The sequence below is a fragment of the Enhydra lutris genome, unplaced genomic scaffold (genome assembly GCF_002288905.1).
Source record: "Enhydra lutris kenyoni isolate GAN:26980312 unplaced genomic scaffold, ASM228890v2 scaffoldscaffold30, whole genome shotgun sequence".
Classification (NCBI taxonomy): domain Eukaryota; kingdom Metazoa; phylum Chordata; class Mammalia; order Carnivora; family Mustelidae; genus Enhydra; species Enhydra lutris.
The window spans coordinates 8,916,470-8,942,924 of NW_019154114.1; the positions used below are offsets into that span (position 1 = coordinate 8,916,470).

The 26,455-nt window shown below is 37.1% G+C and overlaps 1 protein-coding gene across 2 annotated transcripts in view; it reads left to right on the forward strand.

The window, feature by feature from the left end:
* LOC111152802 (adaptor related protein complex 1 gamma 1 subunit) overlaps positions 1–26,455 on the forward strand; it is a 76,593-nt gene that overhangs the window by 38,983 nt on the left and 11,155 nt on the right. Inside the window, exons 4-18 of one of the 2 annotated variants that reach the window (XM_022511446.1) lie at positions 3,731–3,872; positions 5,438–5,534; positions 6,699–6,775; positions 7,632–7,640; positions 9,965–10,060; positions 10,524–10,604; positions 10,806–10,904; positions 13,731–13,786; positions 14,908–15,021; positions 18,257–18,397; positions 19,152–19,206; positions 23,118–23,240; positions 23,415–23,504; positions 24,820–24,947; positions 25,826–25,930. In XM_022511446.1, coding sequence (XP_022367154.1) covers positions 3,731–3,872; positions 5,438–5,534; positions 6,699–6,775; positions 7,632–7,640; positions 9,965–10,060; positions 10,524–10,604; positions 10,806–10,904; positions 13,731–13,786; positions 14,908–15,021; positions 18,257–18,397; positions 19,152–19,206; positions 23,118–23,240; positions 23,415–23,504; positions 24,820–24,947; positions 25,826–25,930 — 1,413 coding nt within the window. The remainder of the gene's footprint in view (positions 1–3,730; positions 3,873–5,437; positions 5,535–6,698; positions 6,776–7,631; positions 7,641–9,964; positions 10,061–10,523; positions 10,605–10,805; positions 10,905–13,730; positions 13,787–14,907; positions 15,022–18,256; positions 18,398–19,151; positions 19,207–23,117; positions 23,241–23,414; positions 23,505–24,819; positions 24,948–25,825; positions 25,931–26,455) is intronic. The other variant, XM_022511445.1, reaches the window with a different exon arrangement.

Consider the following 26,455-nt stretch of genomic DNA (forward strand, 5'->3'; position numbering starts at 1 on the left):
TCAGTTAAGTGTCTGCCTTCAGCTCAGGTCCTGATCCCAGGGTCCTGGGGTCGAGTCCCAAATCAGGCTCCCTGCTCAGCTCGGGGCCTGCTTCTCCCTCTCCCTCTGCCTCCTGCTTTGCCTGCTGCTCTGCCTGCTTGTGCATGCTCTCTCTATCTCTCTGTCAGATAAATAAACAAAATCTTAAAAAAAAGAAAAAAAGATTTAAACATTATTTTTACCAGGAAAAAAAAAAATACTTTTTTGGGAGAGAGAGGGCAAGCAGGGGGTGGGGTTGGGGGAGGGGTAGAGGGAGAGAGAGAGAGAGAGAGAGAGAGAGACTCTTATTTATTTATTTATTTTAAAGATTTTATTTGTTTATTTGACAGCACAAGCAGGGAGAGTAGCAGGCAGAGGGAGAGGGTGAAGCATACTCCCCACTGAGCAAGGAGCTCAACGTAGGGCTTGATCCCAGGACGCTTGGATCATGATCCGACCTAAAGGGAGCCGCTTAACCCACCAAGCCACCCATGTGCCCTGGAGAGAGAGTCTTAAGCAGTCTCCATGTCCAGCTTGGAGCTTGACTCAGGGCTTTATCTCACAATCCTGAGATCATGACCTGATCCAAAATCAAGAATTGGACACTTAACTGACTGAGCCACTCAGGTGCCCCTTATCAGTCATTTTTATCTTAAATATTCAAATTGCTAAAAAGTAGCAAACATGGCTAATTTATACTTTACTTTCTTTTCCTTTCTTTATTCAGGGAAGGTTAAAACCATTTATTATTTCATTTAAAATTACAAGTAATGAACCCCTTACATGTTAACATAAATAACATTTTTAATGAAAAATTATTTTCCAAAATAAAAATAATTCAAATGAGAAAAACAACATTATTTCATGTTTTGTTTTGTTTTTTTAATCTTTAAACATCTGGTCTAATGGAAGACAGCCAGATGTCATACTTGCTTCTACATTCAATTTCTTGTGTTGTTTTGATTGAAGTATATGAAGAATATCCAGCCTTTCACAGATAGTTGGATAGTTAGAAAAAGGAAGAGGACTTTAATAGCCTTTCAGATAACTGGATATTCTTCTTTGATACTATCCCAAAACTCCATAAATGGTAGTTCCTTAAGGATTAGTTGCAAGGTGGAATTTGAAACCATATTAGTGAAGTTTGGTACTTTGTTAAATTAAACCCATTGGTCCTCTTGCACTTGGAATCTTTTACTCATGTATGCATTTGTAACACCATGCCTAAGTCACTTGGGAAAAATTGGCTGAGTTGAAGTATTGGTAGACTATGAAGTTCATCATGGCAGTACGAATTATCCAAAATTCTCTCACTTCAAAGCTTGGATTTTATCATTGGCCACAAGTATTGTCAGTTGTTGCTCTTGATAGGCCACCTTGGCTCCTTTTCCAGAAGATGTCAGCTACATACCCAAATCTTAATAATTATGCTTGTCTGTCAGTTATTTTTCAAATAAATATTGTATATATTTGAAAAGTTCATAGTTAGGGGTGCCTGGGTGGCTCATTCGGCTAAGCATCTGCCTTTGGCTTAGGTCATGATCCCAGGGTTCTGGGATCAAGCCCCACATTGGGTTCCCTGCTCAGTTGGGAGTCTGCTTCTCCCTCTTCCTCTGTCCTCCTGCTCATGCTCTCTCTTATCTCAAATAAATAAGAACAGAAATCTTAAAAAAAAAAAAAGTTCATTGTTTAGCTTGCAAGTGAGCAGGTGCTTTTCTCTGAGATTGCCACTTGGGTGTGCAGAAGTTCTTTATGAATACTTCATATTTCCTCACACGATATTAAACAGTACGCATCTGAGTCAAGATTTAGTAAAGCTGAGCTTCTTTATTTCTCTGTCACAGACAGTCTTAAGTGAAACAGACTCATTCTTTCCCTCCTTCCTTCCCTCCCTCCCTCCCTCCTTCCTTCCCTTCCATGCATCCTTCCTTTTTTCCTACCCTCCTTCCTTCATTTGTCTGTGTGTGGCAGTGAATACAATGACCACTAGTACAGTTTGGTGCCACTACTCTGCCAGTTTAATTTTCTCCACCACTGCTTTTGCATCAAGTGCAAATGTCAGTATAGTTGGCAAATAACAAGTTAGTATCGTGAAAATAGTTTGGCTGTCCTGGACCCGTGAAACAGTCTTGGGACTTTCCAGAGATCCGTTAACCACTGAAATCCTTGAGAAACACCAACTAAAGAATATTAAAATGCTCTTAAAGCCAGTAGAAGTAGAGTAACTCATATAGTAATTCAGCTTCTAAATAGTAGAAGTTGATTATAATATATAGATGAATTTACTGGTTCAAGCTTTTTAGTATTTCAGCTTTTTATGAAGGTATACTTCCTGGCTGGTTTGTAAATAATTTTGTACAGTTATCAATGTCTATTAGAGATAGGATTTTGTATATCTGTATCACCAGATACTGGGCCTCACCGTAAATATCTAGTTTAGTTTGTTAAAGGTTGTTTAATTAGCTGATTTTTCTAGTTACTATTTTTTTCTTCTTTTGAATACACAAAAATGTAAAAATTAGGGCGTCTGGGTTGTTAAGTTGTTAAGTGTCTGCCTTCAGCTCTGGTTATGATCCCAGGGTCTTGGGATCAAACCCTGCATAGGGTTTCCTACTCAGTGGGAGGCCTGCTTCTCCCTGTCCTACTCCCCTGCTGGTGTTCCCTTTCTCACTATGTCTGTCTGTCATATAAATAAATCTTTAAAAAAATGTAAAAATTAATGTGACAGCAAGGTAAATATTATACCATAAGGTTAGAGGTTTCAAAGTATTTCTGTTGTGATATTTAAGTCACCTTAAATGCTCTAGTAGGGGTCCCTGGGTGGCTCAGTGGGTTAGGCCTCTGCCTTCGGCTCAGATCATGATCTCAGGGTCCTGGGATCGAGCCCCACATTGGGTTCTCTGCTCAGCGGGGAGCCTGCTTCCCCCTGCCTCTCTGCCTACTTGTGATCTCTCTCTCTCTCTCTCTGTCAAATAAATAAGTGGAATCTTTAAAAAAAAAAAATACTCTAGTGGGGGGACTGCTTTTTGATTTTTTTTTTTAAAGGTTTTGGTTGATGTATGTATATCTTGTCATTTTTTTTAGTAAATACTAGTAGAGTGTATTAAATTTTTAAAATTTTTATTCTTTAGAGAGAATGTGCATGCGCCAGAGTGGGGTGGGGGGAAAGTGGGGGTATAAGGGGGTGTCGTGCAGGGGGAGGAGGAATGGAGGGAGAGAGAGAGAATCTTAATTGGGCTCCTCACCCAGTGTGGAGCCCAGTGCAGGGCTCGATTTCACAACCCTGAGATCATGACCTGAGGGAAATGAAGAGTCAGACCCTTAACTGACTGAGCCACCCAGGCGCCTCTCCAGATCTTCTAAACATATAGTTGTGCTTCACATTTCTGTCTTTGTTGGCTTTCACTTTCATTGGTTTGTTGAATTTTCTGAAGTAGTTTGTCTTCAACAGATAACATATCGCTGAATTTCTGTTACTTTGGTATTTGGAAACATGGAGTTGTAAGCCTGTAGGAGGCACGGTAAATCAGTTCACTGTATTGGTAATTTGTAATAAGTTAAACATATTTTTGCAACAAATAATCTTATTAATTATTTTTCTTATTGGACAAATTGTGAATCATTCAGAGTTGCCTCATTAGATTGTGAAGCTTATGTATGCGGAGCACAAGTAAAAGCATGTTCATTTCTACCTTTTTCCATTCTTTTGCAGTGATCTTAATCATAGCACGCAATATGTACAGGGGCTAGCACTTTGTACCCTTGGCTGTATGGGCTCTTCAGAGATGTGCAGAGATCTTGCAGGAGAGGTAGAGAAACTCCTGAAAACCTCCAATTCTTACTTAAGAAAAAAGGTAACTTTTAATGAAACCAAATGTCTGCATTTGGATCAGGGACTATTATGGAGATGGGGAGGCAAATTATTTTTGAGAGCTCTGATGATGGTATAACGTATCTTTCTTGGCAGTAGATATATTTTAAATGCTTATATATGAATCAGGTGTTTGTAAGTCAAAATCTGTCTTTATACTAATTTTGGAGGTCTTTTTTTTTATTATTAATAATTAACTCCAGTTGGTAATTGTCAACACTTTAATTCTTCTCTTAATTTTCCGTTTTTCAAGGGAATGATTTATAAACAAACAAATGTTACTGGATATCCTAGATACCTAATTACTTCCTAATTTGCCAGATTCTAAACAGTATTAAATAGAGTGATAATGAACAGAACTTTAAGAATTTACTTTTGTCCTAATAATTAGTGCCCATGTCTTTGTATGAGTGACTTTGAATCTCTGGAAATGCAGTTCCATTGGGACCTACGTAATTATTAGAGAATGATCTAGAACATACTTTATAAATTGGTGTGTCTAAATGGAATAGTAATGGAAGACAATAAACTTACTCTCTTACTTGCTTTTATATGTTGATATAAACATTTATGTTTTTTAAAATTGTGCTTGAACCTTGTAACCTTCATAAACAAAGGGTGTAAAATGTAGAACTTAGAAGACGCAAGCACTTACTATTGCCTGGTTGTCATTCACTGTGCCGCCACATTAATGGTGTGACAAGGCCAAAGCTGTTTTCTAGAATCATGGACTGTTGATGATGATTGTGAACCAAAGTCAATGCTTTCTCTTAAAGTATGAGTGGGCTGTTCTTGTTCAAAAAGTACATTATTTCATGAAATAAAACACTTCTGTGGGTTGGAAAAAAAACTTTTTTCCCCCAAATATAACTTGGGAAGAATTAGCTGAAATCTTTTCTTGTTACTATATCTATTTTGTTTGTGGTATTTTACTCCAGCAAATAGTATTTATGGGTACTTTTGATATGCGTAATCAAAATCAGTCTTTGTACCTTTTTTTCCAGCGAACAAGCCAAGACCATCTTTTCTTCAGTAGAGACTAGCTAATTATCAAATGATTTTCTTAATATCAGCAGAGAATGAATTGGGGAAGATAATAGGTATTATTAAAACTAACAGTAGTAAAAAAAAAACAACTAACAGTAGTAATGTATCTTTAAATTTTATAGTGTTTTTATAAAACCTTTTGGTCATCTTAGAAGAATGAGTATCACAAATGGAAGTCTTTATTTTTTACTTGGAAAAACATAGAAGTTATATTTAATTTGTATGATAAATTCATGTTAACCATGGTCTAGTCTAGGAAGTTTTTGTCCACTTATTTAGTAATACACGAACAAAGGGACAGCTGAGCTAAGAGTTCTCGTTGATGAAATAGTATAAATTGGAAAGTCCTGACCAGTTAATATATAATAAATCTGATGTCTCACTTCTTTGTTCTTTCTTCTTTCATTAGTTGAACTAAATGAGAAGGCTTTTGTTGGTATTTTTTGTAAGACTGGTTGCCCTGACTTGGTTGAAATAAATCTTTTTCCTTTTCCTTCATAGGCAGCGCTATGTGCTGTTCATGTCATCAGGAAGGTTCCTGAACTTATGGAGATGTTTTTACCAGCAACAAAAAATTTATTGAATGAAAAGAACCATGGTAATGTGATTTGGACGTGCTTGTGAAGTACTGAGGGAAAGCAGGAAAGAGAAAGGGCTTCAGGGAGTTTTGGCTTTCTCTTTGAGTGCAGTGGACTTACCTTTTTGCTGTGCTTAGACACTTTGCCAGGAAGGGTTGATGGGTCAAGTCTCACTTTTCTCAAATCCTACTTTTATAATTAGAGATTGATTCCTTCATAGTAAACTTGGTTTCCATTTTCAGTCCTCTTTTACTATATTAAAAATACTATGTTAAGTTACTGATACTCAATGTAATTTACAAATGATCCTAGCCTTGATTTTCATATCTAAAACACTTTGATTTCCTAGCTATCTTGCCCTAGGGAAAAAAAAAATATTTTTATTACCTTGTGGTAGGAGTATAAAATTTATGAAAATCCTTTAGGTTACTTGTAACAGGAATTTATAATGGGTACTTAGATATATTTATATAAAACTTGAGAGAAACTAAATGGAACATGGCTATTTTTTCCCATACTTTCATTCTTATTTTGAAGTCAGTGAAACAAGTTCTGAGTAAAGAAAATTCATTTGTCCTACTAAATGTTAAGAGAAAAAAATGGTAAGGTATATTTAATTTGATTAATTCAGTCCTGTGCCTGGAAGGCTCAAAGTAAACTTGTTGGACAAATGAGTGGTAGGGTACTTACTTTTTAGTAGTGGAAACTGTTGTGAGATTCTTTTTACTCTGGAACAAGTGTGTTTACTTTGTCATCCATAATTACCTTGGAGTTTTGATGCATTTTATCTGGAAATTTAAAAGTTTTTTTAAGATTTTTCCTTTTTGAATGATCAGATCTCAGCTAACAGCTCTTTAATAAGTACAGGGCAGATGATACCTAGCTTATAGTGACTGTGAGTATTTCCTTATGGATAGGCTCAGATGGAGAGACACGTGTGTTGGTTATCATTTTTTAGCAGTTATCTTGGTTACATAGTTTAAAATATTGTGATTTAACTGAGTTGACCAGGCGTCTGTTTAATATTTCCTTTGTATTCACCTCAGTGCTTAGCTTCTTTGGGAAATTAAAAACAAAGGTAGCAACTATCTTTTTGGAATTGACCTGCAGAACTCAAAGCCCTATTCTGTGGAGTTGAGTAACATACAGCCTCGTTTTAGTTTTCATTTGCTCTTATCTTTCAGGTGTCCTTCACACATCTGTAGTCCTCCTCACAGAAATGTGTGAACGAAGCCCAGACATGCTTGCACATTTCAGAAAGGTAGGGTACCATTCTGTATGCCTAAGCCTTTCTTGATTGAAAAACAATTTTCCTGAAGAGTACATGATTTCCTCACTTAGGAATTTTCTTTTGAAAGGAAGTTATGGAGCTGAATAAAGGACTTGACCAGCCCTGCTGTGTGGTAGGGCTGGAAGCCAGATTTAGGCATATAAGAACTGGCAGTAGTACAGTGTTTTCCCTTTCATAATAGAAGTCTCTCAGTGTTGGCACACTTACCAGTCTCTCATGTGCTTTATCTGCTGTTTTCACATTGAAGACAGGAAATGTAACTTGAGGTCAAATTACAAACAGGAATTGTGTGTGCGTGCATGCCCGTGCGCGCGCCTGTGTGTGTGGGTGGGTGATGCGGTGTGTGTTTTTAAAGGCAGGTAATTTGTTTTGTTTAAGGTGAAAACTGCAAAGTGAAGTTTTACATTACTTTTATGTAACACAGGGTCACCTTCTGTTCATTTTAGACTCTTGACTCTGGTGACTGAAGTCTAGCTCTCTTAGGTTCCCCCCTCTCTTTCTTAAGCATTCTAAAGTGGAAATTTTTGTTTTCTTCATTGGCTTTTAGAAGACGGTAGTAAGGATGCCTGGGAAAAACTGTACTTTGGGTAGTTACATGCATTTAATTCCTTTTTAAAGTGCTGATCACCGATAAATGGGGCTTATTTTGTATTTTAGATCTAACGAGGCTCTAATAGCATTTATTTTTTTGATTGTTTTTTTTTCTTCTTAGATGTTCATGTCTTGATTAAATTATTGTAAAATAGTATGAGGCCTGTATCTGTCCCTAATGCTTGCTTTGTATGTTTTGTTCCTGTTGTCTGTTTGGAATCCTGCTGTATGTTAGAATGAAAAGGTAAGAATTAACCCTCTTTTAGATGGTGCATGCTGGCATTAGGTCCTTAGTAGCTTTTGTGCATCCATCCACAAATGTAGCTTTTTAAAAAATAAACTAATGCTGAAGCTGTGCTTAATACTATGAGTTATTTGTTTTAGCATTTTTGGCTAACTCCCGAGTCCAGTTTTTGTCTTGTCACTTAAACTCTTCACTCCAAAGTCAGCCTTGGATTTCAGTTGCAGCCTTTCCTGAATTCTAAGCCTCCCTCTCTGCCTTTTCTTCATATTCACTTGAGAAACTTTGAACAGTTTCCCAGTGGCTTTGGTGATGGCAATTCCAGATCAGTTTGGAGCCTTGGCACAAAACACTGCTTCTTTTTGAAGTAGATATTTTAGAATTATGTGTGGGTAACCTCATACTTTATAAAAAGCTCTGTATGTACTTCTGAGCTCTCGGTCCAGACTTAGAGCTCTTATTTCTCCCTTACCTGCACTTACTCTTTCCTGGAAGTTTTGGGATATGAAAGGATTATGGGATAGAGTGGGTGGGCATCAACTGATTTTCATGGCTGCAGCGTTTCCCTTTGTCATCTTATCTTGTTTGTCTTGTCATAAGTTTTAGTGACTTGCGTTTTTGTCTGAAAAATAAAGCTGGGTTCCAAGAATTTGTATGCTAAACATTTAGGCATTTGTGCTTTTTGTCCCAGGACAGTTTTATGCGGTGTGCTGGTCTTGTGTCCGTGAATAAAAAAATTTGTGAATTTAGTAGCCCAAGGGAAAAAGACTTCTCTAAGAAATCAGGTTAAACAGGTAATTAGGGATATGTGTAGTACAAAAAAGGAGGCCATTGGGAAGTATGCAGGCTGAGCCACTTTTTGTGCAGAGCCTGGTAACTAGGTGATCCCGGCTTTATTACATGTTAAAAGCAGTTTACAAATTTATATTATTCTTCCCACTAATACAAATCTGTCCACAGTTGACAGATTTAATGGGGATTCTGTTTAGAATTTACAGGTCACCGTAACTTAGGTTTGTTTTAATCTTGGAGTTGTCCAAGTTAGAATTTTGTTTAAATGGCTTATGAATCACCTAATTCTGAAGTGTTACAGCCGAACTTCTTTAAATCCATACAGATTATATTCTCATATTGAAAAGTGGCCTCAGTGTTGTGAGTGCATTCCTTGGCCTTTGTTTTGATCTTGATTCCCTTTTAAAGTTGAGGCGTAAGGAGGAACAGAGCCAGAACACAGTGAGAAAAAGTCATTGAGTTGCAGCAAATTGGTTGGGGCTGTTCTGATCGCCTCCAAAAGAGATGTGATTTGCTTCACTTTGGACACTTGTTTTCTTAATTTTAGGTGATAGAATTGTTTATGTAGCTAAATTGAGTTTTTAGTTGGAGCCCAGAAAAGTTCCCATTGTGGTGCACATTTTGGAACAGGGTTTAAGATTAAGTGCTTAATCAACAGAATGAAATGAATGGTAACATTTGAAGCATTTGAAAAAAAGACTTTGAAGTTCAGCTTAGCCATAAAATTGCCTCTACTATGTGTTATGACTCTAGTGGACAAAGTAAAGGAAGGGCAAGAGGAGAATTCAGACCATAAGGAATACATAGTTTCATTAACAAGATGAGACAAAGTAGGCAACAAAGTGTGTATAATTAAGTGCTGAAATAAAATTTTACCGAAAATTGTATCTTATGAGTTAAGAATAGGGAAAGGAAATTATTCACGGTCTTGCCATCTTCTTAAGGTGAAAAGAACAATTTTTTTTATGTGTCTTTTCCACTTGGTCAGTGTTGGAGGCTTTTGGATTCCCTGTTGTTTGTTGGAAAAGAATAGAACTAGCCTTGTCTTAAGTTTTTTCTCTGTTTGAGATAGTATATCTTAAAACTGTAATTTTAATAAAATCACCAGTATTTTTTGGTGATAATGTTTTATATTCAAATGTTTGAGTGAATAAAAACCGAACATGTTTGTGTTACTGAGATATGTCAAGTTCTGTAGAAGTAGAAATGCAATGTGCCCTGTAGACATCTGTTTGACTTGATTCCCATAGGCTTTCTGACCTCCTATTACTTGTAGTCTCTTTGCATATATAACTCTAGGGTAAAAGCGTCATTTGTTTTTAATTCAGATAAAATACATATTCCGTCTTGAGTTCCTGGCCTAGGTACTCTTAAGTTCTGTTTATCAAGCATCAGCAGTATACCAGCGTATGGTATCAGTAGAATTTTCTTGGATTCAGACCCTTGCCCCCCTTTTTAATTAGGCAAATTACCTGCCTATTCATGAGAAATTCTTTGATGTTCACTGTTTTTTGATGCATTTTTCTTCTCTGCAGCTTGTGCCCCAATTAGTTCGTATTCTAAAGAACCTCATCATGTCGGGATATTCACCAGAACATGATGTTTCTGGTATCAGTGACCCCTTTTTGCAGGTGAGGTTGAAAGATAATTTTGGAGGAATGAGTTTAATACCTTTGGAATAAATTGTTTCTTTCCTCTTAAGTTTATGTCAGTAGGAATTTGATTATTAACTGATTAAACAAATTACATTAATAAGTGAATAGTGACAGTTCTATACTGCATTAGTAGAATAAAATTATAGTTGTACTATGTAATATCTATCACATAGAGACTTGACTTATCAATATACTAAAGCTTTGTAGGTGGTGGTATCCTTTAGCTGTGGAGTGATGAAGTGTGGGTTGTCTAATTACCTCATTCAGACTTAGAAGTATTTACTACTTCTCTAAAGATAATGTTTAAAATTCTTCTGTTTGAATTTTGACCATTTCTAATGAGATCTGAGACTTCATTTAAGTTATTTGAGTTTTATACCAAGTAAGTTTCTTTGTGCCAGGTGTAATTTGTTGACACTAATCATATTTTGCATGTTAGGTACGAATTTTGCGGTTATTAAGAATTTTAGGACGAAATGATGATGACTCAAGTGAAGCTATGAATGATATATTAGCACAGGTGAGTAGACTCAGTCTGCGTTGTATAAAATCTTCATTGTAGTATAGTGGGAGTAGAATGATGGTGGTTAGATGGAGCAGTATTTATTTGTGTCTCCTCATTGGTGGCTGTAATCATTCACAAACTGTCTCTTGTTACCTCTGGATATTTTTTGAAAGTGTTATTTTGTCACTAATGTACTGCCCACTTGTGACTTTACAGGTTGCCACAAATACGGAGACTAGTAAAAATGTAGGAAATGCTATTCTTTATGAAACGGTTTTGACTATCATGGATATTAAGTCAGAGAGTGGACTGCGAGTAAGTCTTTTTAAATCTTTCCCTAAACATTTCAATTAGAATAAATAACTTAGGCTTGAGTACTGTAGAAATGAATTGCATTTGGAAATTAACTTTAGGAAAGTGATGTGGAATGTATAATGCTGTGTTTTGGGATCTGAAGTATCATTCCCTCCATTGAAGGCTTTTAATATTGATTACAATAAAGTTTGGGAGCTCTTAGGTATAGTTAGATATATAGATACTGTTGAGTGAAGGAAACATTTCAAAATAAACTTTTTATTAGAGCCATGATTTGAATTGTATTCATCACTCCAAATAAGACATCATATTTGAGTTACTTTGTTTTTCTTAAATATTTGTTTTTTTTTTTTTTTAAAGAAATGAACACTTAAAGTAAAAAAGCTAAAACAGTACCAAAGGTGTGTGGGGAGGGAAATGTCTTCCTGTAGCTTTCACATTCTCCTAGTGGGGAATATGGTTACCCTTTCCTCATGTATTTTTTCAGAAATCTGAAAATGTGTCTGTACACATGTATTTCTTCTCTTCCTCACGTTTTGAAACTTTTTTTTTTTTTTTTATTTGACAGAGAGAGAGAGAGAGATCACAAGTAGAGAGGCAGGAAGAGAGAGAGGAGGAAGCAGGCTCCCTGCTGAGCAGAGAGCCTGATGTGGGGCTCGATCCCAGGACCCTGAGATCATGACCTGAGCTGAAGGCAGAGGCTTTAACCCACTGAGCCACACAGGCGCCCCACCTTTTGAAACTTTTGGCAGTAATTTTAGACTTACAGAAAAGTTGCAAAAATAGTTTAGAGCTTGCACATACTCTTCACTCAGTTTCCCCTAATATTAACATCATGCATAACTAGAGACAATTATCAAAATTAAGGAGTTAGTATTGGTATCATGCTAAATTACAGAATTTAGTCAGCTTCCACCAATTTTTCTACTTCTGCCATTTTTCTGTTTGAGGAGCTGATCCTCGATTCCACTTGTATTTGTCATGTCTCCTTAGTGCCCTCCAGTCTGAGGCAATTCCTCCATCTTTCTGTGCCTTTCATGACTTTGACACTTTTGAAGAGTACTGATCAGTTACTTCGTAGAATGTCCCTCAGTTTGGCTCTCTCTGAAGTTTTCTCATGATTAGACTGAGGTTATGCTTTTTTGGCAAGACTACCACAGAAGTGATGTGCCCTTCTCAGTATCCTATCAGGAGAGACATGCCATCTGTTTGTTTCATTACTGGTGATATTAACCTTGGTCATTTGGTTAAGGTGGTGTCTGTTATGGCTCTCCACTGTATTGTTATTTTTTCATTTGTAATTAAAAATAGTTTGAGTGAGATACTTTGAGACTTTGCAAACACCCTGTTCTCAGACTTTTTGCCCACCCATTTTAGTATCCATCCAATAATTTTTTTTTTTAAAGATTTTATTTATGTGTTTGACAGACAGAGATCACAAGTAGGCAGAGAGGCAGGCAGAGAGAGAGGGGGAAGCAGGCTCCGTGCTGAGCAGAGAGCCCGATGAGGGCCTCAATCCAAGGACCCTGAGACCATGACCTGAACCAAAGGCAGAGGCTTAACCCACTGAGCCACCCAGGCGCCCTCCATCAGAGAATCTTTTCTACAGTAGTTATTAGGGTAGTGTTCCAGTGACACTTTTCTATTTGCCTCATTTTTTCCTCATTAAATAATTGTAATTCCTCTGTAAGGAGGAATTTATTCATGAATTTATTCATTTTTTCAATCACTTAATGATATAAGAATCGCTAGTTCGTAGCCTTGTAAGAAACAGGTTTACTAAATACAGTCCAGTATTTAAATGTATACAGTTCTTTTTGTCCTTATCATTCCAGTATCTGGATAACTTAACCAAAGTAATTTAGGTTAGTTCTCTTCCTCTCCCTTCCTTTCAAGCAAAATGATAACATATTGTATAGATTGTCCTGCACCTTACTCTTTCCACCTAACATTATCTTGGAATTAGTCCATATTCATGTATAGAGACCATTCTCATTTAAAAAAAAATGGTGGAATATACATAATATAAAAGTTAACCATTTTTAAGTCTGTAGTTCAGTGGCATTAAGTAATTCACTTTTGCAACCAGCACCACCATATATCTTCTGAACTTTTTTGTCTTCCCAAACAGAAACTTTGTACTCATTAAACAATAACTTTCCATTATTTCCTACCTTCAGTGCCTGGCAACCATCATTCCACTTTCTTTTTCTGAATTTGACTATTTGTGATACCTCATAAAAGTGGAATCATAGAGTATTGTCCCTTTGTAGTTGGCTTATTTCAGTTAGCATAATGTCTTCAAGGTTCATCCATGTTATAGTATGTGTCAGAACCCTAATGGCTGCATGATACTCCGTTGTGTGGATGTGCTATAGTGTACTTAGCAAACTTGCTATTAATGGACACTTAGCATGTCCCAGTCATTTGTGATTACAGATAGTGTTGCAGTAGATTCTTGTGCATATGTGCAAGTGTGTTTTTCAGATAAATTTCTGTAAGTGGAATTGTGGAAGCAGAGGAGATGTTTAAAATATGTATAATTGCCAGAATTTTCTCCAGTGAGGCTGTGCCAGTATTATTCTTCCACTAACAGTATAAAAACTTTAAAACATAATCTTTTAGCAATTACTTTTGAAAGAGTATAATTTTATGAGTTTGCCCTCAGATTTTTGTTTTGTTTCATTTTTGTTTTTTGCTAGCCATCTGCAGAAGTATCAACTATCACCTTTAAATAGTTTGCACCATCAGGGGTCAGGAGGTGATCCTTATACAACATAAATGTTTAATTTTATTAGATTTTTAACCTGTGTTATTTCTCTTTAGGTCTTAGCCATAAACATCCTTGGTCGTTTCTTATTGAACAATGACAAGAATATTAGGTAAGTCAGCTGGAAAATATCTTGTATCTTGGTATTAGAAACTCAGTGTTTTCAAGAGTGATTTTGCTCAAGATCGCATATGTACTGAGTGACTTTTCTAGAACTTCAACTCAGGATTTTTATTTTTAAATTTTAAAACTTAAAGCTACTGTTTTGTAAAGAATTTGAGGATTTGGCTCATGACTTAACTTTTACTTTGGTTTACACTGTCAGCATTAGGAGTCAGCAGACTTTTTCTGTGAAGGATCAGATGGTCACTATTTTAGGCTCTGTGGGCCTTAGGGTCTCTCTGGCAACTATTCAAAATCCTGTGTCTTGGTATGAAAGCAGTCATAGACTATGTAAGTAGTGAGTGGCTGTGTTCCAGTAAAAATTCATTTATAGAACCATGCAGGATAGGGCTAGAGTCTTGTAGGTAGAAGCTGTGGCTTGCTGACCTCAGCTCTAAATTAAGAAGAAAAAAGTAACATTTTGCACTGCAGACCTGGAATGTGTTTGTCAACTCCAGCTAATTTTTTTAAGTAGATGAATTTATAAGTATTTTATTTTGTTACTTTCCTTCATGTATTATATCTTCCTTGCCCTTTTTCCCGTTTTAATCAGGAGAAAATATTCTTTCTTATGTGAGCATTTAAAAATGTGTAAATAATCATTGTGGTACCCTGAATTATCTCCTCCTTCCAAAAGAATTTTTAAATATTTGAATCTTAAACTCAGATTTTTACAGGGGCAGTTTTGGTACCAGTATCAAATAAAAACAAAGAAAATACAAATGGTAACATTGAAATCATTTTCTCTTGTGTTTTGGGGCTAAGGAAAGGCGTACTATATGCTTGTTTTGTTGTACTACTTGGAATAATTTGGAAGAATGGAATCAGTCACTTTTAGAAGTTTAAGTGGACTTGACCATGAATGCAAATCTAATAAATTCTCGTGATTACCACTACTTAAGATTGTAGTGTCTTTTATGCTTTTAAGATGTTACTCTTACACTAATTCTGTCTTGACTTTTAAATGTTTAAAGATATATAGTCATTAGACATCTTCTTTGTCATTATTTAAGTAGAGAAGAACTATCCTGAATTTTACATTTCATTTCATTTCAACTGTGTTCCATCCAGATATGTAGCTTTGACATCTTTGTTGAAGACAGTGCAGACAGATCATAATGCAGTACAGAGGCACAGAAGCACAATTGTGGACTGCTTAAAGGATTTGGATGTCTCAATAAAACGGTAACAGATTACTGATCGTTCTCTGCTCTACCCCCTACCTGATAACTTCATAATAGTTCTGAGAATGAGTATGTTGCCATTTGTTTATTTAGTCATTATTTTCACAGTTGAACTCTGCTGAGGAAATCCTTTTTAAGAGAGGATCGGCAGGGGGAAGGTTAGATCAGTGAGAGAGGCCAATAAGGAGTACTGAAGTGCACACTGCAGTTCTCCTTGGTTCTTTGTACAAACAAACAGGTACATATATAAGCTGGGGAGAGGTCTGCTTAACAGAAGTACTGTGCTCTGTGTGCTGGAGGATGAAAATGCGGAGTGATCCATCGGCTAAGTGTTTTATCACAATGCTGAAACTCAGTTGCTGACAGCACACATTTTCCCACAGTACTTATGCCCTGAGATGCTAGAAGCAGCTGTGTTTTTTAGAACAGTGCGTCTAAGAATGACTGTTAGGCAGCAGATAGCACTTTGAAAAGGCATAATTTCTTTTCCCCAGTGGAATAACTCCACTGAATCTATGGGAAGAACTGAGAGATGTTTGTAAAACCTCGTTAAAGTTGGCCTCAGTGAACTTTTGGTTGTGTGTTCAAATCCAGAATAAATTAGATTTGAAGTGATTTCTGAAACCATTCATTTAACAAGTATCTATTGATATTGAGTTCCTTTTATTTTCAGAGAGCAGATGCTACACGCGTGAGCAATGTAAAGACAGACCTAAACTCAGCCACCATAACTCACCTAGTGCTTTGCACAGGACTTTTTTTAAATTAAAAAAATTTTTCTTTTAAAGATTTTATTTTTTTTTAATATATTTTTTTAATTTATTATTTATTTGACAGACAGAGATCACAAGTAGGCAGAGAGAGAGGAAGGGAAGCAGGCCTCCCGCTGAGCAGAAAGCCCAGTGCGGGGTCCATCCCAGGAACCTGGGATCATGACCTGAGCCGAAGGCAGAGGCTTTAACCCACAGAGCCACCCAGGCGCCCCTAAAGATTTTATTTTTAAGTGATCTCTGTACCCAGTGTGGGCCTTGAACCTACAACCCTATAAGAGTTGCATGCTCCAGCAACTCAGCCAGCCAGGCACCCCAGGGTTTTTGTGTGTGGTGGTGGTGGGGGGGTGCTTTGCACAGGGCTTATAAGCACCCTCTCAGTTGATTCTCAAAGCAAGCCAGTGAGATAGACTAGGCAATTACTTCTGTCCCCACTTAACAAATTAGTTAAAATACAGTTCCACAGGAATCAAATGATTTCCTCTAAACCTACCTCTGTAAGGGGCAGACCTGGGAATAGAAATTATTATTATTTTTTAAAGATTTTATTTATTTATTTGACAGAGAGAGAGATCACAAGCAGGCAGAGAGGCAGGCAGAGGGAGAGGGGGAAGCAGGCTCCCCGCCGAGCCAAGAGCCCGATGTGGGGCTCAATCCCAGGACCCTGAGATCATGACCTGAGCTGAAGGCAGAGGCTTTCACCCACTGAGCCACCCAGGAGCCCCTGGGAATAGAAATTAGACCTTCTGACTCCTATTGTGTTGTTTCTCTATTTCTCATGACTGGGATTTGCATTTCAAAAGTAAAAACTGTGTCTTCTTGACAGGCTGTTTAACACTAAGAGCTGAGACTCTGCAGCCCGAATGCCTCATTTCAAATTTTGGCTCTGTCTTTATTAAACTTGCTTTGGTCACTTAACCTTTCTTTGCCTCAGTTGTCCCATATGTAAAATGCAAATGCAAGAGCACCCACTCCAGAGGCGCCTGTTTGGCTCAGTCTGGTAAGCGGTTAAGCGTCTTATCCTGCCTCAGGTTGGATCTCTGGGTCCTTGGATTGAGCCCCATGTTAGGCTTTCTGCTCAGTGGGGAGCCTGCTTTTCCCTCTCTCTCTCCCTCAACCTCTGCCCCTCCCCACCCCTCATTCTCTCTCTCTATCTCTAAAATAAATCTTAAAAAAAAAAAAAAAATGAGCACCCACTTCAAGGGTTATGCAGGATTAACTGGATTATTATATGTAAAGTACTTAAGCACTGTACAAGAATTAGCTATTATTGTATCCCTGTAAAGATTGAATGTTGTTCATAGATTAGCTAAGATGAAAGTATTTCTTACTTATTAAATTGGTATTTTGAAAGTAAATTATATATCATGTTTGAAATTACTGACCAAATATGAGAAGATGCATGTAGTAATCTTCTAACTTTTGCATGTCAGACATTTCCATTTTGCCTTGGTTGCCAAATTCGATAGGCAGTTATAGAAACTCTTATTTGCCCGCACAGCACATGCCCTTTTTCCCTTTTCATGGCCCTCATTCTCTCTTCTGCACCCCCGGCCCCTGCCAGCTTTATTGAGAAAAAAATGAACATAAACGTTGTGTAAGTTTGATGTTTACAGTTACATTGATTTGATATGTATTGTAAAATAGTTCCACCATGGCATTATGACACCTATGTCATACTATATAGTTACCATTTCTTTTTTGTGCTGAGAATAGTTGAGATCTATTCCCTTAGCAACTTTCAAGTATATAATACATTTTTATAATTATTAATTTTTGTTGTCATGCTCTGCATTAGATCCCCAGAATTTACCCATTTTATGGCTGAAGTTTGTACCTTTTGATCGACATCCCCCCACCCACCCACCCCAGACCCTGGTAACCACCATTCTAGTCTGTTTCTATGCTTTTGACTTTTTTAGCTTCCAGGTGTAGGTGACATCATACAGTATTTGTTTTTCTCTGACTTATTTCGCTTATCATAATACCTTCAAAGTGTGTTTTTATTCCAATTTTCTGTATATCTTTTGATGTAGACTGTTACATGATCTTTGAACAGAAATGGATGTAATAAAAGGCGAACGTGGTGGCTTTATCACGTTTTTAAGGAATAATGCAAAGGGGTATCTTTCGGTAATACTTTTGTTGCTTCTCTTTTTGAGCCTTTTAAGTATTCTGAATTTCAGCTTCTTAGACTGTTGAACCCAAACTGCATTTTTGGTCATAGGTAGTGTATCTTTTAGAGCTTTTTGAGGAAAAGTGTTGAATGAAGATTCAAAATGCTAAAACTAACCTTGTTAACTTTAGTTGTCTTGTGTACAAAGATTGCGATCACAAGATCATGGAAGGACATCAATATATCTGCCAGTACTTGATGTTCAGAAACAACACACCTGGGTCTTTGTTTTGTTCCTGCTATAAATATCATAACTTTTTTTTTTTTTTTTAATGTTTTCCCTCTGCAAGGCGTGCAATGGAATTGAGTTTTGCCCTGGTAAATGGGAATAATATCCGAGGCATGATGAAGGAATTACTTTATTTTCTGGATTCCTGTGAGCCAGAATTTAAAGCAGACTGTGCATCTGGAATCTTTCTTGCTGCAGAAAAGTAAGATTTAATTTTTACATTTAGTGGTAAAAGATGCTTGGAACTTTTTGAAAGCATCTTTACAACTTGGGGAAAATGTTGTAAACCTCTTTAAAATGTGTAATGTTTATTTCAGCTTCCCAGTTGGAAATTTGCTTCATTAGAAGGACATTCTAGCCAGTATTTTAAGTATACTAAGACCAAAAACAGCCCACTTTTATAAAATGTCCTCTTATATCTGTTCTTCAACTTCTCATCTATGAAGAAGAGAATAGAGAAGCTTTTGTTTGTTTCTTTGTGGGTTTTGGGTAGAGAATAGAAAGACTATAGCATCACAGCATCTAAATTGTGATTCTGTGTAAAACTTTTAGGAAGTACCACCTCAATTTTAGTAGTATGGTTATTTCTCCTCTCTGCACTGTGAATTTAAGGAAATGAGTTTCTAGTCCTGGTATTGCTTGGATCCCTTTTCTTTCTTCTCTGTCCTCCTGCTTTGTCTTCGTGATTTGTTTTCTGAAAAACTGGAGATGGAGTCCCATGTCTCAGCTCAGTAACTCGTGTTACAGTTATTATGGGAAACATCTGAGTTTGTGTACCATTTCATTACTCTTTGAAATGGGGGTAGCTGCTAGATTCGAAGGTAAGATTTGCCCCAAAATAATCACTTTACCAGTAAACCTAAAAAAGATTATAGGACAGGATTTTTGAAAGTCACTGAGCACAGAATATAGTTCACAGGTTCCAATAATTTCATCTGGTGCCATTATTTCCCCAGGTACGCACCTTCCAAACGGTGGCACATAGACACGATTATGCGTGTTCTGACAACGGTAAGTACTGTTTTTTTAGTCAACATATACCAAGTGCAGGATGTGCTGGTTAATGAGGCAGACAAATCCCTTTGTTCTCAGGAGGGTTTACATTCTAGTTCTAGGGGGAGAGATAGGAAATTCATGGAGAAATACGTACCATCCTGTTAGGCAAGAAAAAAATACTACGAGAAACAGTGAAGCAGCATGAAGGACTACAGCAGTGGCAGGAGAGAGTGGAATATGGGGGCAGCGGGCCAGTTTTTTTTAGGTAGAGTAGTCAGGGCAGGTCACTCAGAGGAGGTGACACTTGAGGAGAGAGCTCAGTGAAAGGAGGAGCCATTCCAAGGTTTGGGGGAACAGCAAGTGTTGCAAAGCCCTTGAGTAGCAGCAAGTGTGGCCTGCTTGGAGGCAATAAGAAGGCAAGTGAAGCCAGTAGCATGAGAGGCAGAGAATGGTAGAACTGAAGCAGGGGCTAGGTTATATAGGGCCTTCGAGGAGTTTGGAAGCCATTGGAGGGTTTTGAATGACTACATTTATTCTGGTTTTAAAATTACAGATTTGTAAGTTATTCTTTCTTTGGCAGTCTTCCAGAGTTTTGGAGCATCTCTGTTTATCATTCAATTAATAGGAATCAGAGATTTCACAGTTAAAATGAAAGTGTTGTGGCATATAAAGAAAACATAACTACCTGTGTTCAATTGCTGTGTCAGAAATAGATACCATAAAGGGAAATTTTCACAGGTTCAATTACATTAAAATTCAAAACTTGTAAGGCAAAAGGAAAAAAATCTACAGAGTTAAAAGGCAAATGACAAGTGGAGAAAAACACTAACATATGACAGCATGTTAATATCTTTAATCTATAAATAGTTTACAATTAATTAGGAAAATCAAACACTGTAATGGAAAAATTGGCATTTGAACAGACATTTCACAAAAGAAGAAAGAAATGGCTAGTTAACATTGACAAATACCCTTACTAATAAAGAAATTTTACTTGTAAAATTACAAGGGAGATATCATTTTTCACTTGTCATACTTTTTAATCAAATTCCTAGTGGTAGTTAGAAAATAGAGAAATAGGCAGTACCCTCCACTTCGTATTGGGTATAAAATGGTGCCATTTTTCCAGAGAACACTTCCAGAAATCAAGATTTGGCCCCTTAACTGACTGAGGCACCCAGGTACCCCTAGTTTATACTTTTGAATTCAGTCATTGTCTTTTTAGTAATTTATCTTAGAAAAATGAAAGGACAAGTGTACAGAAACATATATACAAAGATATTCATCTCAATCTTGTTTATAATGGGAGAAAACTGGAAATAAATACAAGTCTCCAAATGGGCATTGGTTAAGCAAGTTATGAAACGTGTCTGTAGGAAGGAATGAAATCGTTAAAATTACCATGTGTGTATTTGTTGCTGTGGGATTCTGTTTTGACATGCTGGTTTGCTAGTTTACTTGAATTAACTTCATAAAAAGTTAATGCACTAATGAAGAAATTATATTTTAACAAAAGCTGTAAATCAGGACACTTTATTTTAGATTTTATAAAGCTTAAGAGAAGAGAAAATTAAAGCTCTTGAAGAAAAATGTTGTCAGTGCTTCATTCTTTTAATTTTTCCAATTGACTTCTATAGTCTTATTACAGTCCTATGATTTTTCCTCTTTAACCTGTTGATGTGCTGGATTACATTAATTGATTTTTGAATGTTGAACTAACCTTCCATACCTAGAATAAATCCAACCTGGTCATGGTATGTAGTTCTTTTTATACATTGCTATGTTTGATTTGCTAATAGATTTTTTTTAGGATTTTTGCATCTCTACTAGTGAGAGATACTGGTCTGTTATTTTCTTTGACCTCTGTGTTACTTAGTTGTGTAGTCTCCGAATATTTTGGGATTTCTTAGCTATCTTTGTGTTACTGATTCCTAGTTAAATCTTATATGACTTTTATTCCTTTATTTATTTATTTATTTATTTATTTATTTATTTTTAAAGATTTTATTTATTTATTTGACAGAGATCACACGTAGGCAGAGAGGCAGGCGGGGGGGGGGAAGCAGGCTCCCCGCTGAGCAGAGAGCCCGATGTGGGGCTCGATCCCAGGACCCTGAGATCACGACCCGAGCCAAAGGCAGCAGCTTAACCCACTGAGCCACCCAGGCGCCCCTATTTATTTATTTTTTAAAAATTTTTATTTATTTATTTGAGAGAGAGAGAGATGGGCAGAAGGAGAAGCACACTCCCCAGTGAGCAGGAAACTTAACATGGGGCTCGATCCCAGGACCTCAGAATCATGACCTGAGCGGAAGGCAGACTCTTAGCCAACTGAGCCACCCAGATGCCCCTGTCTTTTATTTTTTTAAATTTGAGATCTTTCTGGGGCCGCTACCTGGCTGAGTTGGTAGAGGACGTGACTCTTGATCTCACTGTCATGAGTCTGTGCCCCAAGTTGGACATGGAACCTACTTTAAATAAATAAATAAATTAATTAATTAATTAATTAATTTGAGATTTTTAATGGCCTAGAATATGGTTTGTCTTGGTGAATGTTCCATTTGAGCTTGAGAATAATGTGTTTTCTGCTGTTGGATGAAGTGGTGTATAAATGTCAATTAGATCATGTTAATGCTTTCTCTTATTTAAAACACTACTTTTTTCCATTAGGAAAGAAGAATGTAAAACAGTTACTTATTTTTTCACTTCTGTCCATTCCTTTTTGACCATTTCCCCAAAGTTCTCTCTCCTCTGGCTTTGTGTTTTTTTAGCAAGTGTGGGTATCCCAATCACCTGGGGTTTTTTCTTTTTCTGTTTCTGTTTCTCTCTTTCTCCTTTCCCTATTTCTCTTTCTCTTTGTTACTCTTTCTTCTTTTCCTTTTGGTCTCATTCTTCTAGGTCAGATCTGGTCCTCTGTTCTTGATCAAGGTGGGCTGATAGGAGACACATGTTCCACTGCTTATAGTCCTGCACAGCTTGCTTATCATAATCCTCTGACAAGGCCAAGGTTTAGTTTCCTCAGAGGTTAAATAGCTTTACTTTGTTGCATGGTTGCGAACAGTACCTCAGATTCTACTAGTCAAGAGGACATTAGAGAGACCAGGTTTGTTTTTGTTTTTAGTGTGCATGATTGAATACAAAATATTTCTCCTTTCTGGGACGAATGGTTCTTTAATTTTTATAAACTCTAGTTTTCAAAGGACAATGTGATATTTTAAATAAATTGCAGTTTTAAAAAGATTACTATTAATTCTTATTTAAAATGCTGCCTTTTAAAAAATAAAATAAAATAAAATGCTGCCTTTTGGGGTGCCTGGGTGGCTCAGTCAGTTAAGCATCTACCTTAGGTTCAAGGTCATGATCCCCAGGGTCCTGCTCAGCATGGAGTCTGTTTCTCCTTCTGCCTCATCCCCCATTCATTCACATGCAGGCACACTCTCTCTCTCAAATAAATAAATCTTAAAAAGAAATTTTTAAAAAATGCCACCTTTCTGGACTGCTGATACACACTCTCCTCTCCGTCCCCCAGAGTAATGTGGCTTCTCTAGCTAGCTCATATGATTTTTAACTGTGTTGGGGAGTTGTGAGAGGGACAGGTTGTTGTAGTTAAGTTCCCAATGAATGTACTTCATACGTTTTTGAACTCTTAAACCTAATCTGTTTTGATAAAGGTCCTTTATATTTTACTTTTACTTTGACAAAAGAGATTTTTAAATTTTTTATAAAATTAATAAAATGAGAATATTCATTTAAATAAGAAGTAAGTCATTTGAATAAGTAAAATTGAAGTTTGAGCTGCGTATAAACCTGAGAATTGGAACCAGCTTTATCTCTGAGGATGCTTTGTAGTCGTCTCCTTTGAATAAAAGCAATAGCTTTTATTATCATTACGGTGTGTTTCTAAGGGTAACTGCGTTTCCTTTTAGGCAGGAAGCTATGTTCGTGATGATGCAGTCCCCAACTTGATCCAGTTAATAACCAATAGTGTGGAGATGCATGCCTATACTGTCCAACGCTTGTACAAAGCAATTCTTGGTGATTATTCTCAAGTAGGTACTTTCTGCTTTGGTGGGGAAATTACCCATTATGTTCCTGGTGTGTTCTTACTACTAACACTCCAGATACATATTTCTTGGTTTTGACCTTTATGATTAGATGACGTGTGATTTGCATTAATCCTTGCAAGGAAAAGCCTTTGACAAACGGTGACTTTCTTTTGACAGCAACCTTTGGTACAAGTGGCTGCGTGGTGTATAGGTGAATATGGAGATCTTCTTGTATCAGGCCAGTGTGAAGAGGAAGAACCTATTCAGGTACTCCTTGTTACTCTTTCAGGTGGGGGGAAATAGTAGTTTTGGTTACAGGAGGATAGTGTTTAATGAGGAGTTGAGGTTCATTCCTAAAAAACCTGTTAAAGAAGGTAATGCCAGAATTATATTGGGAAACTTGCCAGTTTTTGAGATGGAACTTACTAGCCCTATCTGAGATTTTCAAACCACCTGCAGACTGACTCCCTGCTCCATCCGCCTAAAATACATTGTTTCTCCTACCCTGTGGCTTGATAAGAAGAAATGAGACATATCTGTGTCTGCATTTGCTTATTAAAAGACTGGCTTTAGGGGCGCCTGGGTGGCTCAGTGGGTTAAAGCCTCTGCCTTCGGCTCAGATCATGATCTCAGGGTTCTGGATAGAGCCCCAGGTCAAGCCCTCTGCTCAGCGGGGAGCCTGCTTCTCCCTCTCTCTCTGCCTGCCTCTCTGCCTACTTGTGATCTCTCTCTGTCAAATAAATAAATAAAATCTTTAAAAAAATATATGCTTTCATTTATTTGTGGAGCACAAGAAATAACATGGAGGACATGGGGAGATGGAGAGGAGAAGGGAGTTGAGGGAAATTGGAGGGGGAGATGAACCATGAGAGACTATGGACTCTGAAAAACAATCTGAAGGTTTTGAAGGGGCAGGGGGTGGGAAGTTGGGTGAGCCTGGTGGTGGGTATTATGGAGGGAACGTATTGCATGGAGCACTGGGTGTGGTGCAAAAACAATGAATTCTGGTACACTGAAAGGAAATTAAAAAAATAAAAAATTGGGGCGCCTGGGTGGCTCAGTGGGTTAAAGCCTCTGCCTTTGGCTCAGGTCATGATCCCAGGGTCCTGGGATTGAGCCCTACATCCGGCTCTCTCTCAGCGGGGAGTCTACTTCCTTTCCTCTCTCTCTGCCTGCTTGTGATCTCTGCCTGTCAAATAAGTAAATAAAATTTAAAAAAAAATTAAAAATTAAAAAAATTAAAAATTTAAAAAAAAAGACTGGCTTTAGGAGAAGTTGCGACAACAGCACTTGAACTCTATTTATCCCTTTATTTTCTTCCTTTACTTCTGCCCCTTGAAACTAATATAATGTGTCTTGCAGCCCCCATTGGGTATTTTCCACTCTTTTGTTTTTTTAAACCTCCCTCCTACCTGCCTCTGACTGATGGATCAGCATGGACACTTAATGGTGGCGAAGCACAGATTGTGTTAGAAGTTTTGGTAATGATGGTAGGGTTGTCTTTCTGGTGGCATCCTGTGACTTGAAATCAAATTTAGATATCTACTGTTAGAATTCATCCTATTTTTTTTTCCTTCCCCAGGTAACAGAAGATGAAGTGTTGGATATTTTAGAAAGTGTCTTAATCTCTAATATGTCCACCTCTGTGACCCGAGGTTATGCCCTCACTGCCATTATGAAGCTTTCTACTCGATTCACCTGTACTGTAAAGTGAGTATGGAGAAAAAGTAGAATGGACATGTTATTTGTAATTTTAAAAAACTCTTTTGTTATGGAAAATTTCAAGCAAAGGCAAAAATAGGATAGTAAAATGAATTTTATATACCTGTTTTTCCATGATAGTAATCATTAATTTGTAGTTCATCCTTATTTTATCTATACTATGCTCCCTGTTACCCTCACACCCCACCATTTATTTTTTTGAAGGTAAAAAGTTACGTTTTTAAAATCTGATTTCTAATGCCTTTTCTCTTGTTCAAAGTTAGAGAAGTTACTTCCCTATATAAGGGTTCTGGTTTATTATAGTATTTTGAGATGTCTGAAGAGGAAGAAAATCACAAAGGTTTTGGTGGTCAAATGTTTACATTCTGCTCTTCACTATTTTGAATAAAAGTCAGTTGGATTAGTTTCCCAGCCAGGTATATTTAAGGCAAACGTAGTTCTCTTAGATTTTCTGTAAGGCCATGTGAAAAAGGGTATTTTTTACTAACTCTTTAAATTGTGAACTAGAAGAATTCATTGTTAGGTAATAACATTTTGGTGATAAAAGCTTATTTTAAAGGTGTTGAGAGAATGAACATTACATGCTTCTTTTGTAACAGATTAATAATTGGTACTTTTTTCTAGCAAATTTTAGGGATGGGACATTTAACAGACAAAATCTAACATTACAGTTAGAGCAAGTACAGTGCGGTACACGATGGTGTTGAAGTGTATGTTGGATGAAAGAAGACAAAGGAAAGGGGTTTTGTTTTTGAAGATATGTAAATTAAGGAAAGAGGAGTGAAAACTCTGGTTTGTTTGTTCTCTCTGCTTGTTTATGAACTTTCTTTTGGGTATTTGAATTTGTTTGTCATTTTATCCCAAAGCCGAATTAAGAAAGTGGTTTCAATCTATGGAAGCAGCATTGATGTGGAACTCCAGCAGAGGGCAGTAGAATATAATGCACTTTTTAAGAAATATGACCATATGAGGTAAGTGAAAGAAGCTGAGCAGTGCATGTGGCTGTTAGCATCCTGAACACATTGTCATGATAATCCACAAAGGAGACTCATTCCTTGTGCTTGATTACCTGGACCTCACAACTCTGTTTAGTCCTAATTGCTTGACTGCTCTTATTTGTCTGTCCTCTATTCTGCCTGCTCTGTAAAGACTCAAGTCAGCCGTGTCCTCCTATTCACCTTCTCCTCTTTCTTTTGGCGTGAAATGTTTGCTTCATGTTCCATTTTATTGGGTTAAGAGGTGGGAGTTTTGGTTTGTTTGTTTTCTTTTTTTCAACGGAATCTCATTCCAGTGTATAACTCTGTGACACACGATCTTTTTTCCCACTTCTGTTATGCAGTGTCTTCTTGATTGGAACTTGTTAATTCCTACTTATTTACCTTTCTTTCATTCCAATTTCTCTACCACCAAGAAATCCCAGTCTCTCGGGATTTAGGTAGACAGTTTGTCTATTCAAGGTTTCTTGCCTGCCCTTAATCCAGCCAGGAATTTAGGTC